The sequence below is a fragment of the Phyllobates terribilis genome, unplaced genomic scaffold (assembly GCF_046119375.1).
Source record: "Phyllobates terribilis strain yellow unplaced genomic scaffold, ASM4611937v1 Scaffold_3__8_contigs__length_932513732, whole genome shotgun sequence".
Classification (NCBI taxonomy): domain Eukaryota; kingdom Metazoa; phylum Chordata; class Amphibia; order Anura; family Dendrobatidae; genus Phyllobates; species Phyllobates terribilis.
Genome location: NW_027362763.1, coordinates 512,250,564 through 512,267,396, shown reverse-complemented (window position 1 = coordinate 512,267,396; position 16,833 = coordinate 512,250,564). Strand labels below are relative to the sequence as shown.

The 16,833-nt window shown below is 41.2% G+C and overlaps 1 protein-coding gene across 17 annotated transcripts in view; it reads left to right on the top strand.

The window, feature by feature from the left end:
- PTPRK (protein tyrosine phosphatase receptor type K) overlaps window positions 1-16,833 on the top strand; it is a 381,227-nt gene that overhangs the window by 245,972 nt on the left and 118,422 nt on the right. For all 17 annotated transcript variants that reach the window (XM_073676054.1, XM_073676048.1, XM_073676055.1 and 14 more), the window contains exon 8: window positions 11,314-11,616. In XM_073676054.1, the coding sequence (XP_073532155.1) occupies window positions 11,314-11,616 (303 nt within the window). The remainder of the gene's footprint in view (window positions 1-11,313; window positions 11,617-16,833) is intronic.

Sequence of the window (16,833 nt, the reverse complement as noted above, 5' to 3'; positions counted from 1 at the left end):
ACTGAGCAAGACTACTATTTTATTATTGCTGCATGTCAGAAAAATGTATTGGCTCCGACATAGAGACTATTTCATTTTGTGGTTTTGCAATCTTAATTCTAGGGGAATAAAATTCCCCGTACTGTGCATACTTTGGTTTGTAAAGATAAGGGAGAAATTTGGATGCAAAAAAAAGTCAGTATGGTTTTATTTTTTAATTGGTATTTTTGGGTAATTCATTGGGTCACTTTTCTATCAAAGGCTGCTGCTGTTGGGTGAACTTTAAAAAGACGATTTCATAGCATATACCGGTACTTCCCTGCCTTCCAAAAATTATAGCTGTCTAGAGTTAGTGTGAAGTGATTACCATGCCCCGGTCCATCTGCTACATCAGCAATCTGTGGTCGCTAGATGGAAGCCTTGGGAATTGACTCTTTTCTGACTCTCTTCTTTGGCACAGCATCATTATTGCTGTGTGACGCATATGTGTCATTGAGGCAGACTGGCTAATCAAATGTAGAGCCGCAGATGCCGTCAGATGAGAGGCGGTTCTTACGGCTACTGTCTACAGAGTGGTAGAGTGTAAAGTCCCCCATACATAGACTAATGTCGGCTTAACACTCTATTGACTGGTTTGGCCGACAGTTTAACCCTAGAACGCATACCTGGGGCCTTGCAGGCCCGCCCTGTTAATTGTTTTCTATTTTCTGCAAGATTACTTTAGTTAGAATTTTGAAACTCTAGGTATTCCTCAGGTATATAGTTGTTTGTCATTTCCAGTTTATTTATTTTTATGTTACAGGCATTTTCAGTATAACAACTCTTTTTTGAAAATACCCATTTTTATGGTCATGCGTTCTAGGGTTAATATAGATGGAGTCCCCCAACTATTCACAACAGATTGTTAGAGGAGAGCAGAGTTTGGCATGTTTTGCGGCAGCTCTCTCCTAGAGAACACAGGAGCACTTGGCAGAACGTGCGCCACTGTGTTTGGGAGAGACTGGTTGCCGACCAAATCGGCTGAACCTCGTTTGGCCAACAGCCATCTAAAATTAATGTTTAATGATTGTAGTTATTCATTCCTTTGTCTGGGTGAGGTTTTATTAGGTTCAGACAGCTCTATTAGGAGAAATCTGTCAATCATAGGCATGGGGTGGCACTGAATTAAAGAACATAGTAGCAACATAGCTGGTATTATTTTTGGGCTCCTGTGACCCTTTGTAGATGGTAGCTATTTCCATTTCTTATGTAAACATTTGAGTTTGGTGGTTCTGGATTCTGTAATTCAGAAGATATGGCCTAAACATCTTTTTTCCTGCCATCGCCACAGAATAGCCACATTTTAATTGACATAGCTGCCCAAGGCTTTGGTTTTTGATATGCTTGGTCACCGCTCTTCTATTAGTGCAATGAGCTACCCAACAGACTGGTGGAACGTTCTGGAAGGAAGCCATCACCGATGTGTGTAATGAGCGCAATGAATCCATGAAATGGCCTTGTAGAGGATGTGACCAGTGCGTTGTGTTAAGTACCTAATGTTATGAAAACTACAGTATCCATTGGTCCTCTCCAGCATTCAAAGGTTTAACGGTTGGAGATCTCTGGTAAGCTGGGAGATGTCACTGCATCCAATTTCATGCTGACAAGTGTGTTTTCCCAAGAGGTCAAGGAATTGATGCTCTCATTTTCACAGGCTGGTTAGATTGAACCAGGCATTGCAATCTACACTTCAAGCTTTTGCTGAAAGACACCAGAGAAACAGATTGTCATTCTGCAAAGTTCTTGTTGAACTCACTTCTTTGGAAATAGCTTTATGTCAGAAGCTTTTCGGACATCTCTCAAGATATCCCCGCCACTGACAGCTGGATAATAAGTTTTATCATTAAGATGTGCTTCAAGGAAAACGTGCGTTCAGCTATTGTTTTGCTTTACCATTGTTGAAGTGGGGATTTCTACTTCCCAAAGGAATAGCAAGACATTGACTTGACTTGTTTTTCTATTAAATTAAAATTATTCAATACTTTATTTGCTTATATATCGCCAAATAATTTTTTTCTTATTTAACCCTATGGCAGTTGAGTTGTATGTTAATTTTAAATCTACAATTTTGGTTTTAGATCATATCTTTGGAAATGCAAAAATGTAGGTCGGTTTTGTCATTCTATCCTGAGCTGTGACTGATACCTGTCTTTATAAAGCAGAGATAAACCTAGTAATTAAAATGAGCAGAGAAGATTGAATGACTTGAGATGCTTGAGTGCTGAATCTGTGACAAAGTGACCAGAAAACAGATTTCTCTGCCCTCCAAAATGGGTTACTCATGTAATCAATTGCTCTAATCACAGGAGGAGGAAGAACTGCTTTCATAAAGAAATGTAGATTAAAGGGGCATTTACACTGCAAGGTAATTGTGAACGAGTGTTGCACTATTTCACTATTATCTTGCCATGTAAACAGGCTGCCGATCCCCTGAAGAACGAGCAAAATGCTCGTTCATCAGGTGAAATGATCTTTTGTGCAATATTGTACTCATCGGTGCCTCTGCCTGTGTAAACAGGACTGGCACTGCTGAGAATAATAGCAGCCTATGTACATCCATCCATCTAGTAGAGATCGCTCAGTGCGTATCACTCTGGTCTGCCTATGTAAGCAGACATTTTAACGACCGCAGGACAGTAACCCTTAACCAATCAACAGTCGTATCGTGACACCGGTTGGTCCATATAAACGGACCTTAAAGCTGGTCATACATATCTGAAAGTAGTCACTCACAGCTTGACAGAAGTGTTCTTTATCACTACTGTAAATCTGAAAAGTTTAAAGGGATTGTACAGGGTTACAATATTGAAGACCTATCCGATCAATAAAGGGCCTATACCCTGCAGACCCACCAATCAGCTGTTTTCAGTTCCGGCTTCAGACTTAAATGGTGAATAAAGCCAAAGATTACAGCTCCATCCACTATATAGTGGCCGTTTCTGGTCACACAACTCAGCGCGGATTTATAAGGAAGCTATAAAATCGCCTATTGTGTAAATCAAGGCTTTTTTGTAGTGTCAATTTAAAAAAAAAAAAATAGTGATGTTACTTATTGAAGTTCTGGCTCAAATGAGAAGAAAACTCTTGTAAACTTTTCCCGAAAGGACAGAAAGTAAGAGTCTAAAAGGTCTTATAAAGCCTGAGTGGCCAGTGTGAAAATTTCAAAATTACTAATTTTTTTAAAGTTTTTTTTTAATAAAGATCGTGATATGGAAAGGCATTTTTCATTTTCCGATGTTGGCTTCCCTTTAAATTAACCGTAGCTCATCTGCAGTACATAGGAGCTGCCACTACACAGTATGAGAGCTGTGCTGGTCTGGTTCTGTGCACTGTATATATCCAGCCTCGGCTTGTGATCAGCTGATCGGTGGGGGTGCCAGTTGTTGGACCCTCACCGATATTGATGACCTAATATTAACAGCTCTTCTATAAGCCATATATCCTTTTATTCAGCTGTTTGAAGTTCATCTGAATGTGCGTTGGATCATAATAGGATTGTGGTATACATCATTTGCTGGTGTGAATGCGTATTTATCATATGGAACGCAAATTCCAGTTCGGTATTGACTTAATGTGTGCTTTACATGTTTCTTACAACCTAAATATGTGATTCACTTAGCAGGATTTTGGCTGGCTCAGTTTTCACACTAAACATAAGCTGATTAAAACTGGAATTAACATACAAGTGCCGACTTCTGACATTTTTGTTTCCTGCTTAATTAAACCTACTTTTTGCCAAGTCATTAATGAAGTGCATTATAAATGCAGTTTAGCATCAGTGTATTAAGGGAAAATAACTACAGCCCAAGCTTGTAAAGTATTGGCTGCAGAGGGCAGATAAGAACGATCCTTTAAGGCTTACATCAATGTGTATAAAGGCCTAATGAATGTTTAATTTACAATTGCGATAATCATAAGCCCAATAATCACTTGATGCAGTACTGTAAATAGACCAAAATGTATTGCTTGTTTGATGGCTTAATTTTCTTTTTTAAGCGACTTACATGGCTTAACTCATAACACCCAAGTCTAAAGTTCCCCATTAATAGACGTTACTCTGTTCAAAGTATTGTCAATTTAATTTTCTTTATGTTCATTGCAGATGTCTAAAGGGAATGTAGGGAATTTGATAAACATTAAAATAACCAATATTCAGCCCTTTAACCCACCCCAGCTCTTACGCTGCCATTGATTTTGTCTTTGTCAGTCTCTATTTACTTCAAGGCGGCTGATCACTGTCTGCAACAATCTCATAATATATCTGCAGATGACAGTGATCAGTGGTGAGCTTTGTGGCCAATTATCACTGCTTAAGGGGAACCTGTCACCTCAATAAACACAATTTACCTGTGTAGTGGTAATCTGCTGATAAATGGTGCAAGTAGTTGGCTGACTGTAGCAGTGGCTGCAGGGAGAAAATGAAGTTTATTCTCCCTGTAGCTGGTTGCTTTCAGTCATTGGGGAGGTGGAAGGAGCCATTACAATCACCATATTGCATACGGCATATGTGTGTGCAGAGCATGTTGGAGGAGCAATTACAGCCATTCTCACTGCGTAGCATTTCTTGAGGTTATGTGTTTGCTCCAAAGAGGTGAATATTGGTTATTATATTGTTTTATTATGTTTTCAGTCTCAGACTGAAGGTGTCATGTGAAACAGTCCATTATCCTCTATGGAGAGGGGAGAAGGAGTGAGGAACTGGGAGATGCAGACATAAAAACATTGTGCAGAACTTAGTAACAAGGGCTTCACTTCACATCAGCTCTGCTGTATAATGTCCTTCATGTTGCTCCAGCTTGTCTGTGTGAGCTAAAAAGTATGCAAATTGCCTCTTCAGAGAAAAAGAGGACTTGAACACTATAGCGCCACCTATTAGAAGCAGCAGTCCTACAAGTCACAATCAACCCTTTAACGAGTCGTGCAATATGACTTAGGATAAAAGCCAAATCAGAATCTCAATTTGCAGACACGGTGTTTTGGGCTGTTGGCCCTTGTCAGAGCAAAGTATGAGAACTGATTTGGCTAGGTAAGAGGCTCTCGACTGAGGTCTAAAGGGTAACGTTTCTCCTTGTGGAGAGTGACACGCCGGAGGCTTTTTCGCTGTGCAATGCTCCTCTGGGAAATTTAATATGCAAATTGCCTCTTCAGAGAAAAAGAGGACTTGAACTCTGACTTATGATTCTATCAGGCTGCCACGGGAGGTGGTGAGTTCCCCTTCAATGGATGTCTTCAAACAGAGGCTGGACAGATATCTGTGTGGGATAATTTACTGAATCCTGCTTTTAGCATGAGGTTGGACCAGATGACCCAGGAGGTCCCTTCCAACTCTACCATTCTATGATTCTATAACGTTACCTATTGGAATCTGCAATCCTACAAGTCACAATCAACCCTTTAACGAGTCATGAGCAAAAAAGAGAATTAAGAGCAGGCTTACCCCTCTCTGCGAGCTATAGGACCGATCACTACAGCTCTCCTCCTCCCCCCAGCAAACAGTGGAATGCAAGTTATAGATAGACCATGGAGAGGGGAATACTGGTGAGCATGCAGGATACAAGTCAACCAATGGCCAGAGGTGGTTTGTATTCCTCATGTACACAAAGGACAGCTTATTCTGAAAAGTTACTTGAAAGCCGTTACATTTTAAGGTCCAATAAATGTTGGAATCACTGTCATTGAACCTTTATACCATGAATCTATTCGTAATGATATTTTTTAGGACAATTTACTGTTGACCCTAATCTTTTGACTGTGTAGAGAGCTTAATTCTTTAGTTTGGGTTTTATACTTTCGCAAATGGTAGACCCTTTCACAATGGCTCATTTTCAAGACCTCTGATGTACATAGCAAGTAATAATTTTGCCTGTTCTAGTTAAGTATTCACCCAATACTGTTACAGTTTTCAATTCTAATACCTACGGTCACGGCCACTGACTTCAATTGTGTAATAATTTAATTATGTTAGATTGGGAAAGTTATTCTTGCATGAGTGGTGATGCCACTAGGGAAACAAAGAGATTGATGGCAGCCCCGGGAGTCTATCTTGTTCGACTGGTGTTTTCCAGCTGAGTGGAAATCCTTTGCATCAACTAATTGAGCTTTAGTGACAAAATTAGAGTTATGAAGTCAGTTGAGTAGTAAAGACTTTCTCTATGAAATGCTTGTATCCTAATATATTTGCTGATAGAAAATTGCACAACCTGAAACAGTCAACATTAGACCAGACCCTTCTAATATTACAATTTAGGATTTCAAGTGGTAGCACAAGAATAATGGCTCCATTCATGATGTCTTTTTAGAACGAGAAAGGGGTCTCTGCTTTCACTGTATGTTTGTTCCTGTTCATATATCGCTCATTAGGTTTCAAAAGGGGTGTCTTTTTAATGAAGGGAGGCAGAATATAGAGCAATTTAAATAAAAATTAATATCCAATATTAAAAAAAAAAAAAAAAAACTTTAGATCAAGATTGTCTTCTGAAAGAGGTGATGGTGTTGGAGAAATTTTACAGTAATGCAGAAATTCTTTTGTAACCTTGGGCAGATCTGTGCCTTGCCACAATTCTGTCTCTGAGCTCCTTGGGCAGTTCCTTTGAGCTCATGATTCTCATTTGGTCTGACATGCACTGTGAGCTGTGAGGTCTTATATAGACAGGTGTGTGTGACTCGCCCGCTGGGCCGTGGGGCACCCAGAACCGGGCTTCAGTGCAATGATGGGGGTAGTAGTGGCAACCCGATCCCGTGGCTCAGGGTGGTCAGACCAAATGGCGGCAGTCTATCTATCAGTGTTTTTGGAATGTCCGACTACGCCACCCGTGGATTGCGGTCAGGGATGACCGCCGCTGCAAGGCAGACCGCTGAGGCTGGTGTTAGTGTGCAGCACAGGGATAGGATAACTCCCAACTGGAAGAGTATAGCCTCAGGGCAGTGTAGGTGGATGCTGGGGGTTGTGGTGCAGGCGCAGCAGAAATCACACAGAGTCCAATGATGCAGTCCTGGGTTTTTACTCACAGTTGTTATCCATGTCCCTTCTGTCAGCAATGACTGCCCAAGCCGTGCTGCGTCCACCAGGAGAGGGGCTCGGTCAACCCCCAGGCAATTCAGGAGTATGGCACAGGACTCCCTTCTGTCCTTTCTCTGGCCTCTTGTGCCCCACCAGTGACCAAACTTCTGTCCAGCTACTGCGGATCTTTGCGGGCAAACGTTGGCCCCTGTTTCCCGCTATCCTATATGGTGCCTTCCTAGCAGGTTTGGCGAGGGGTCGCACCAATAGATGATCATGACCTCCGGTTCTTAGCTGAGGGATAATTTACCTCCACCAACTTGGGAATCCGGTACCCTTCTGTGGCCTGACCCTTCACCCGATATAACTCGGGCTTGCAACGGTTGCTGTCCGTTCTGCTCTCTTAGGGTCCCTTCTGCCTTCTTGTTTCTGGAGCCTTTCTACTCCTCTGTCCCTCCTTCCTTCTTCTTCTCTTCTCCTCTCTGGCACTGGCCTTCTCTCTAGGCCTGCCTCGTGGAGCTGAGCTCAGGCTGAGCCACAGCTCCCTGTCAGCTCTGACTGAGCTGCTACTCTGCTCTGCACTGCTCCTCAACTTAAGATGGCCCCCACCTTTTATCTGCTTCTCTGTGTATGAGCTCAGGTGAACCGCACCCAATGAGCTCTTTCCTATGCTCCAGAAACCGTCCCCTTCTGCTCCTACATCACTGGGTCCTCTCCCCCCTCCCCACTCCAGCCAGGGACATGGTCATTTGTGCCTGCAATTATATGGGAGCACCGTCGAGCTGTCCCCCGGAAATGGGGTGAGTGTGTGTATGCAGCTACTGAGCCCTGGTCCATACTCCATCCTTACCCGGGAGTGGAATATCACACCTCTGGTTGAGGTGCAAGGGAAACCTCGTTGATGAATATAGTGTTATAACTGGGTTGCAGGGATGATCATGGCAACCATGCTTAAAATGCCTGATTGTTGCGATCCCAACACTTGCCCCGATGTTAAAGATGCAAACAAAGCTGCGACATCCGCGTTGGGAAACAGCATGTTCAGGTCGGCAGCAGGGCAGTACAACTGTCCTGAGCTGTCTGTTACAGGGGAGCACTCACCTCTCAGCAAATTGGAAGTTAATGTCTGTGGGGGATGGGTTGCTCCTCAAAAGGCAAGGTGAGATCACCCATTAAATGATAAGCAGCGGAATATATGCACTAGATGTATACAGAACTGAGTAAGTGTCAGCACAAGATACATGAGTGTCCAAACCAGGGCTAAGGATTTGAAGTCTGTGTCCATTTTGGTGGAGTCTGTATAAAATGGACCGACTCCAGTTCCCAAAATATATAATAAATTGGGTACAGTAGCACCATGCAGGATGTGCTGTAAATGTTTTCATAAGAATTTGGGAAAGTTATGAAATGTCCTATAAATGTCTGTCCCATTCCTGATCTAAGGATCTCGGCTGTTAGTTGAGATGAACCTGTGCTGCACTTTATGAACACGCTCAGTAGTTGAGGTCATGCTGTGGAGTCGGGGAAAAACGAGGAGTCAGTCAGTGGTTTGTCTTACTGACTCCACAGCCCTGGTCCAAACTTAAGCATAACCCTAAAAAATGTTCCTTTTGGTGTTTCAATCTCATGCTACATTTGCAAGTACTATAATAAGATGCCTGTTGCACCTCTGGCATGGTCAAGCGGGTCAGTTCACCTTCCCACCTACTCGTTATACATGTACACTTTACAGAAGCCTGTTTTATCTATCGTGGAAGAAGGGGGCATTGATACATATATAACAAGTAGGTAGAAGGTTGCAGTGAAGTTTTTGGACCCACCAAGGGTCCATCGGGCGCCTTGTTCGCATTTGAATAAAGCATGCAGCAACTCAGTTGGACACTAGTACAATTTTTATTATGGCTATGTCCCCTACAAGGTGTTGTGCTTAGTTTGGACAGTCAGTTTCTGCTGACAGACTCACATTATAGTTTCTTACCATTTCTTTGTCCATTTTGTGCTGTAATCTCGGCTATAATCAACGCTAAATGTCTATTCAAATCTACGTGATCCTCGGGACTACTACTTTAACTGAGCAATTAGGTAAATTAGCGGACTGAATCTGCATGCACGAGGATTCACCACAATACTGGGGATAGTGATGCTTTTCTAGTATGATATATTGGCTAATTTACTGCTTTAAAAAAAAAAAATAAAAGCGACAGCTGCATGGTCTTGTCATCACAGCCCCATGCATCTGCTCCCAGCACTATTAAAATGGATCATGCTATTAATTAACATTTCCGCTTTAATGTTGTTGAATCTTAAACATTGATTAAGAACCCACAGGGAACATCGCTGAACGGCAGGGAATGAGACAAAACAGCAGTGGTGTTCCACCTTGAGGGGGTCCTCTTGTCGGACTGCAGCTGTCTTTTATTGGTCCTCACCTGCTGCAAGCTTTGTGCTTTTTCTCTGTGTGTCTGAAAATTTAAAGCACATTTACTTTTTTTGTGCCTAGCGTGTGTATAGCAGTGTAATGTAGTTAATGATTTTCAATGATTATACCGCAGGCTAGTTGTACTAAACTGCTAAAGCATATCCGCTCAGATCAAATGTATATTAGTACTGTAGAAGCCGTGAAATGGACCAAATTACAAAAGAACATTTTAGATTTTTCAAATAATGGTGCTCTACTCATCAATAATCTGTATTTGGTATTGAAATTGAATAAGGCTGGCTTGCAATATCAGACCAGCTTGAAAGAAGTGTTCTCAAGTTTTAAAAGTTTTCCTCTAGCCACAGGATAGGGGATAACTTTCCTATCACCGTGGATCTGAAGAGCTCCAGCTAACTGGAGCGGAGGTCAATCATGCGCCCTACCACTCCATTTATTCTTAATGGAAGTGCAGGTTATCTCCTGATTGGTGGAAGCCAAGGCTGTGAGACCCCCCAACAATCGGAAAGTTAGCCCCTCTCTTTTGGGTGGGAGATCATTTAAAAATTTGAGAACACCCTTTTTAGGAGAATATTTAGAAAATGGCATTATTTTAAGGGGTGTTCTCAAATAACGAAATTGCTTTAGTTGGACAGCATGAAACTAAGCAAGATTGCATTTGTCTTGCTTTTTCTATGTGCTGTTATTCTCCTGCAATGAGAGCATTTATCTTTCATAATGTACAGCTGGTTTCCATGGAGCTTGGCCACTAGTGCCTGCCTGTACTCTAGCCGAGTGTTTGCTGTAGTTATGTTCCAGGCGAGGTGTTTACTAACCAGTCCTCTCTCTCCAGCTCATTGGTTTCTATAGAGCAATGAGCTCCTGACAAGCTGTTATGAATCTTTCAAAATCACTATCCCCCATTATTTTTAGAGCAGGTCTCATAATCAAGGTTTGCTCTCACAGTCCTAAGCTGTGCGCTTGTTCAAGTACCCAGTTATCTTATATATATGTATGTACACTCAAGAACAAACCACTGATAGAGGACTGTATTACAGTAGAACTTTTGCTGCTTTTTATAAGTCTACTAATACTACAGTTCTGTTGCTCACCAGAACTGCATTTCAAGGAGGAGTGCATAGCTCTCAGCTGCTCAAGAGAAAACTTGAGAATACCCTTTTAAGTGCATTTTCCTTTATAAACCCAATTGTAATACTTAATTATGGTCTTTTTTGTGATTAACTAAAAAATGGACCTTGTAGTTTCCTTGTCTGCTTTGTTGTATAGACTGGGACTTCGCAGAAGCATGAGTATTTAAAGGGAATTGGTCAGCGGGTTTTTGCTATTTAATCTAGAGCAAGAGACCCTCATTCCATGTATGTGTCACTTATTAGACTGTGTTATAGTTTTAATACAATCTGTGTTTTATCAGCAGGACATTATCACTGCCTGACTAGGTCTCATGTGCCGACCAGTCAGTCTAATCTGTGTAACCCTGCCCCCACCACTGATTTGGCAACTTGCTGACAATGCACAGTGAACACAGGAAGCTACAAACCAGGAGTGTGGGTGAGGTTATACACATCTCAGCATTCATAGCACTGCTATATCTACAACAGAGAAAGCAGTGATTCTATGAAAACTGCACCAAGCAGTCCAGTAAGTGATGCATCACTGGAATCAGGGTTTTTGTCCTGACATAATGTTGTTCTCAGAGTACATAGTAAAAACCCGCTGACAGATTTCCTTTAGTTAAGCTCTCGCACTGTTGGAGGACAGATTTAGGCTAGAGTCCTTCTACAATTCAAAGTTGAGGCTCTGTATGCATATCCGCTCTGTATGCATATCCCCATTCTAATGTGTGTTTTTTCTTTCCTAGAACCAATGCGAACACCTAAAACCTTGAAGATTGCAGAGATTCAGTCCAGACGGATTGCTGTTGATTGGGAGTCTTTGGGCTATAATATCACTCGCTGTCATACCTTCAATGTCACCATTTGCTATCACTACTACAAAGGCCATGGATTTAACAAAGCGGATTGCTTGGATATGGATCCTAAAGCTCCTCAACATGTGGTGGACCATCTTCCTCCTTATACCAATGTTAGCTTAAAAATGATCTTAACTAATCCGGAGGGTCGCAAGGAAAGTGAAGAGACCATTATCCAAACAGATGAAGATGGTAAGTGTCTAGTTAGAATACACTGCTAAAATATGATTATTCTATAGTGTGTTAATAGAAGAACTTTAATGTAGGTGTAAGCATGATCAACAGTATTGGCAATGGAAATCTATTCTAGAAAACCAGATGTCATGCTAATGTGCTATCGGCCATGATCTGTGAAATATCACTTGTCTTTTAATGGCAGTGGTTGTGTTTTATCTCCTGAGATGTCAGCCCTTGGGAAGATTCTCACAATGCCTCTTTCACACATTAAAAAAGGCTTGCTTTGGCCGCTCTGCAGGCAGAAAAAGCGACCTTAATTTATTATTTTAAAGAAATAGCCTAAATCAATGCGCTTACATTTTTACATTATAACTGATGCAAGTCTAACCTTTAAAGGGAATGTTTCGTCCCATTTGAGCGTTTTGAGCTACTAATGTGGGCATACAGGTTGTAGACAGTTGGATGATGCCTTGTTTAGTAAAAATGATATTTTATTGCTTTAATTAGATCTTCCAGGCTATGAGGTGTACGCTGCCCAGAAGATAAGACTGCCTTCTTTCTTAATTGTACCAGATTTCTCCTCCCCTCTCTTCAGTGTGCCTTTGACGTCAGGTGCGCGGCCCGAAATCGTGCGCCTGCGCATTCTGCCTGCCGTCACTCCTCTGCACTGTTCCGCCATTCTCTGGGCACTGTTTTTAATTTTGGTGTGCGCAGGACAGGTGCACGCCCAATTTACTTCCTCCCGCCCTGCATAGTAAGAACATAATTTCTGATGCCCCAGTATAATAAAGTCGTGCCAGGCAGCTCTCACAATTAAGAGCCGCGCACCTAAAGTCAAAGGCACACTGAAGAGAGGGGAGGAGGAATATAGGATAATGAACTGAGGAGAGGCAGAGTTATCTACCGGGCAGCCTGGAAGATCGAAGCTATAAAAGATGATTTTTACTAAATGGGGCATGATACATGAGGCATACAGGTATGGCTAGTTTCAGCTGTCTACAACCTGTATGGCCATATTAATAACTAAAAAAGCTCAAATGGTTGACAGATTCCCTTTAAGCATTGTGTGAAAGAAAGAGAATTGGGAAATTATTATAATACTTATTAAATTAAAAGTCACAACAAGTATATGTATGTCCTGTATCATGTGCTTGTCCTCGCACTGGACTGGTAGATTGTGGAAAGTGCTTGTTGTGCTTTGGGTGTTCACCGTTCCTTCCTGAAAGTTGGTGATCGAGACAGAAGAGCCCATGGCTGGATAATTTAATTGAACATATGACACGTACAGCCTGTCAACGTGCGCTGGCCCCTACTGCTCTACGCTCACTTGTCAGACAGTGAAAGGACAAGGCAATGCCTTTCTGCTCTTTACCCGAAGATCCAGCTGACAGCTCACCTGTCTCAAGGAAACGACATGTCACGTGCCCTCCCCTGATTTAGGAATGCTTTCATGTCTTCTGTCACCTTTCTTATTTCTAAGACTTAATGTGTTGAAGACAAACTCCAGATTTACCAACCTATTAACCAAGCTAGAATTTAGGTCTCTACATATAGACTGAAGAGCTAATTTGAGAAAGTTTGTGTTCCTTTTCTTTGTCCTTTTGCCCAAATCTATTATTTTTGATATGAATGTTTTCAATGTTCACTATTTCTAGCTACAGTTTCATTTACTGCATTTTTGACTGGCACTACTGCATATAACATATTGCTAGATATAACCATAGCCCACAGCTTACTGATAGATCGGCCATTTCACGCACGCCAAGGATGCCGGCTACTCCACCAACTGTTGTGCTTCCAGTTTTGGCCACCTTTTAGTTACAGTAGTAAAACCATTGACCATAGCTTTTAAATGGTTTGGCTTATTCCACTGTTCTACAGATGTTCAAAAGCTGTCTGGTTCAGTTATGAAATGAGGCATTTCTTATTGATTTTGACCTCCTGAGTTCAAATCTGGCAATTACATTTTTTTTGTTGGCTCTTGTTTCTATATCAAAGTTTTCCTTTTACTACTACATAGAATTAATTAAAAAAAGTCTCATAACTTTGAAACATTATTATTTTTGCAAATATAAAGATCCAGAATACTTTGTTATTCTAATTTTCTGATATTTTTTTTAGATGAAACTTGGCAACAATTCAAATTAAAACATATCTAAACACTAGTATGAATTATATAGTTACAGAAATTGCACTACAAAATTTGGTGCTCATTCAGTGACAACTTTTTTTGCTGGTCTCTTGTACTTCTGCATCAGATCATCTCTTAAAATTGTCCAACAGTAATCTGCAAGCATTGATGGAATGCATTTTACTTGATATCTTTTCTCAGTAGATGCGATATCTTGGTGAAAGCTCTCACTTTGCTCGTCGCTCATTGCTCCACAGTTTGGCAGAAAAAAGTCTAGATGCGAATGTTAGAAATGAATCTTTAAAGACCTGTTATAGCCAAGATTCTTATGTTTAAGGAGATTTTCCGCCAACTCTTCATAGTTATCTGCTATTGAGTTTCCCAAAAACTTCGTTACCATTAATGCGAGTGCATTAAACTCCTCATCTTGAAGAAGCTTACGAAGCTGAGGTCCAAGAAAGACTCCTTTCTTTATCTTTGCTTCGCTCAACCTTAGACATTTATCAATGGGATGCTTGAATGCTTTTGCATTTTTATCCATTGCCTTTACAAAGTTGTTCATTAGGCCCAACTTGATATCCAATGGTGGTAACAAAATATTAAGTGGGTCAACAAGTGCTGGATGCAGAGAACATTTTACTCCCTGGTTGAAGTGAATGTTGAAGAGGTCAGTCTCTTATTGTAGTGATGTTCTCTTGCAGGACTATCCCACTCACACAGAAAGCAGCAGTACTTTGTGTATCCACCCTGGAGACCAAGTAAGAGGGCAACCACCTTAAAGTCACCACAGAGGGGCCACAAATCTTAGTCATAATTCAGGCACCTCAACAGCTGTTTCATGTTATCATAGGTTTCTTTCATGTTCACTGCATAACCAACTGGAATTGAGAATTGAAGGTAGTGCATTGCAATTATACAGAAAGACTTTTTAGGCTTGTTTTGGATGAATCAATGAAAAGTCTCCATTCCTCTGGAATATGACTTATCTTCAGAGCTTCCATTAAACTGTTGATGTTGTTGCATGTCACAAGATTGGCCTTCATTAAGAAGTATTGGACAAGATCTTTATCACGGTTACAGAACATGGAAATCTGAACATCGCCTGCTACGAGACTCCACTGCTTTAGCCTGGAACCTAAAGAGCTCAGCTTTACTCTTAGGCAGATCCAAATCTCTAACAAGGTCGTTCAGTTCACTTTGTGTTATGTAGTGATGAGCGAGTATGTTCTGTTAACCCTTTCGGCGAGTATGCTTGGGCCGAGCCCCGAGTAGTTACAGCTGCTCGGTGATATGGTTGAATCACTCCTGTGTGCATGATTTACGACTGTTTGACAGCTTTAGTACATGTAAGGAATGTCTATTTTTTACACATTCCTCACATGTATTAAAGTTGTCAAACAGTCGCAAATCATGCACATGGGAGTGATTCAAACATAACACTGAGCAGCTGTAACTACTCGGTGCTCGGCCCGAGCATACTCGGCGAAAGGGTTAACAGAACATACTCGCTCATCACTAGTTATAAGGTGTAGTTCAGTTGAGGTTGCTGACAGAAAGTCTGGGTCCTGAGAGGAAGATTAAACATGACAGCAAGTGCCCTCTTCTTCCTCACTTGACTTGACTGTAAATGTTTCTGCTGCTTTTGGAACCAGCAGTTCTTCTTTATGTGATACTGGGCGTATTGCAGATGGATTGTTTGGATATTGTAAAGTCCAGTTCTTCTTCCTTGAAACCCCTTTCCTAATGGGGGGCACCAATCAGAAATAGCAATTGATAGTGTGATCAATTGACTCTCTCCAGATCATTGGGACTGCAAAAGGCATAGACTGCCTCTTCCCATGCAATTAATGGATAAGATGTGATGCACATCTATTGCAGCATATGTGTGGAGCCCATCTCTTGTCCTGTTCTCCTATTCTGCAGCCAAAATACTGGTTGTCTTTCATTATCATGGTAGTCAAGTTTCGCCTTTGTGATGCAAAAGTGGCTTCTCTGCATATGTAGCAAAAACTATCTGCTTTGTTAATGCAAGAACGCAGCATATCTGAAAAACATCTAAAAATGTCACTATGCTAAGAAACTAAGCTAAGAAATTCTAAAACAGTATACTTTACACAGAGCATTTATAAAAGTAGGTGATGCAATTGTAATTAGGATTAAGTCGTCTGAGTTTGCGTTTTGATTGGTCACTCTATGATGATGGCATACTAAAGGCTCAATAGACTAAATAGATGATGTAATAGACAAGCTACTAACAATCAAATAATGGTGATGAAGTAATAGACACAATTTTTCTATAAGCCTGCATGAAAGGTGTTATAAGTAATTACAACCTCCTCTGGATCTTAAAAATTAGAGCCAATCAACAAATTTTAAGCATCATATTCATTTTCAGCACCACAAAATTAGTAAAGTTGAACTGTTTTCGTCTGTGAACCAATTTCGCTGTAGAACAGGCTCATATGAATAATTGGCAAGAATTACCCTATGTGGACTAAGCATCTTCCCAACTCTCAGTACTCCTCCTCTCATCCCACATAAGTACAGTTAGCAAGTGCTATATAAAGATTGTGTGTGGGAAGAGGGACCAGATTGTGAGAAGAAATTTAATAAGGAAGGAACTGAGATTAGTGATTAGTGTGTTGATGCGATAGGCCTGCCTAAAAATGTGCTTTTAGGGCACGCTTAAGACTGTGGACCTTGGGAATAAGTCTAATTGACTGGGGTAGCGCATTATAGAGAATTGGTGCAGGGCAAGAAAAATCTTGGGGAGACAGAAGTGGAAGATGTTAGCCTTAGATCAAGATCATTACTAGAACGGAGAGCACAGATAAGATGGCAGACAGAGATGAGGAAGAAGATGTCAGACGGGACAGCACTTTGAAGATCTTTTGTGGAGTACTGTGATAAGCTTGTATTGTATTCTATAGTAGGTGGGTAACCAGTTCGGTGACTGGCACAGGGTGGAGATAATGGTGTAGCGGCTGAACAAAAATATCAGTCCGGTTCTGCATTTAAGATAATTAATCAGAGCAACTAAGAGTTTTTGCAGTTTCAAAGGTAAGAAATGGGCAGATTCTTCTGATGTTTTTGGGATGCAG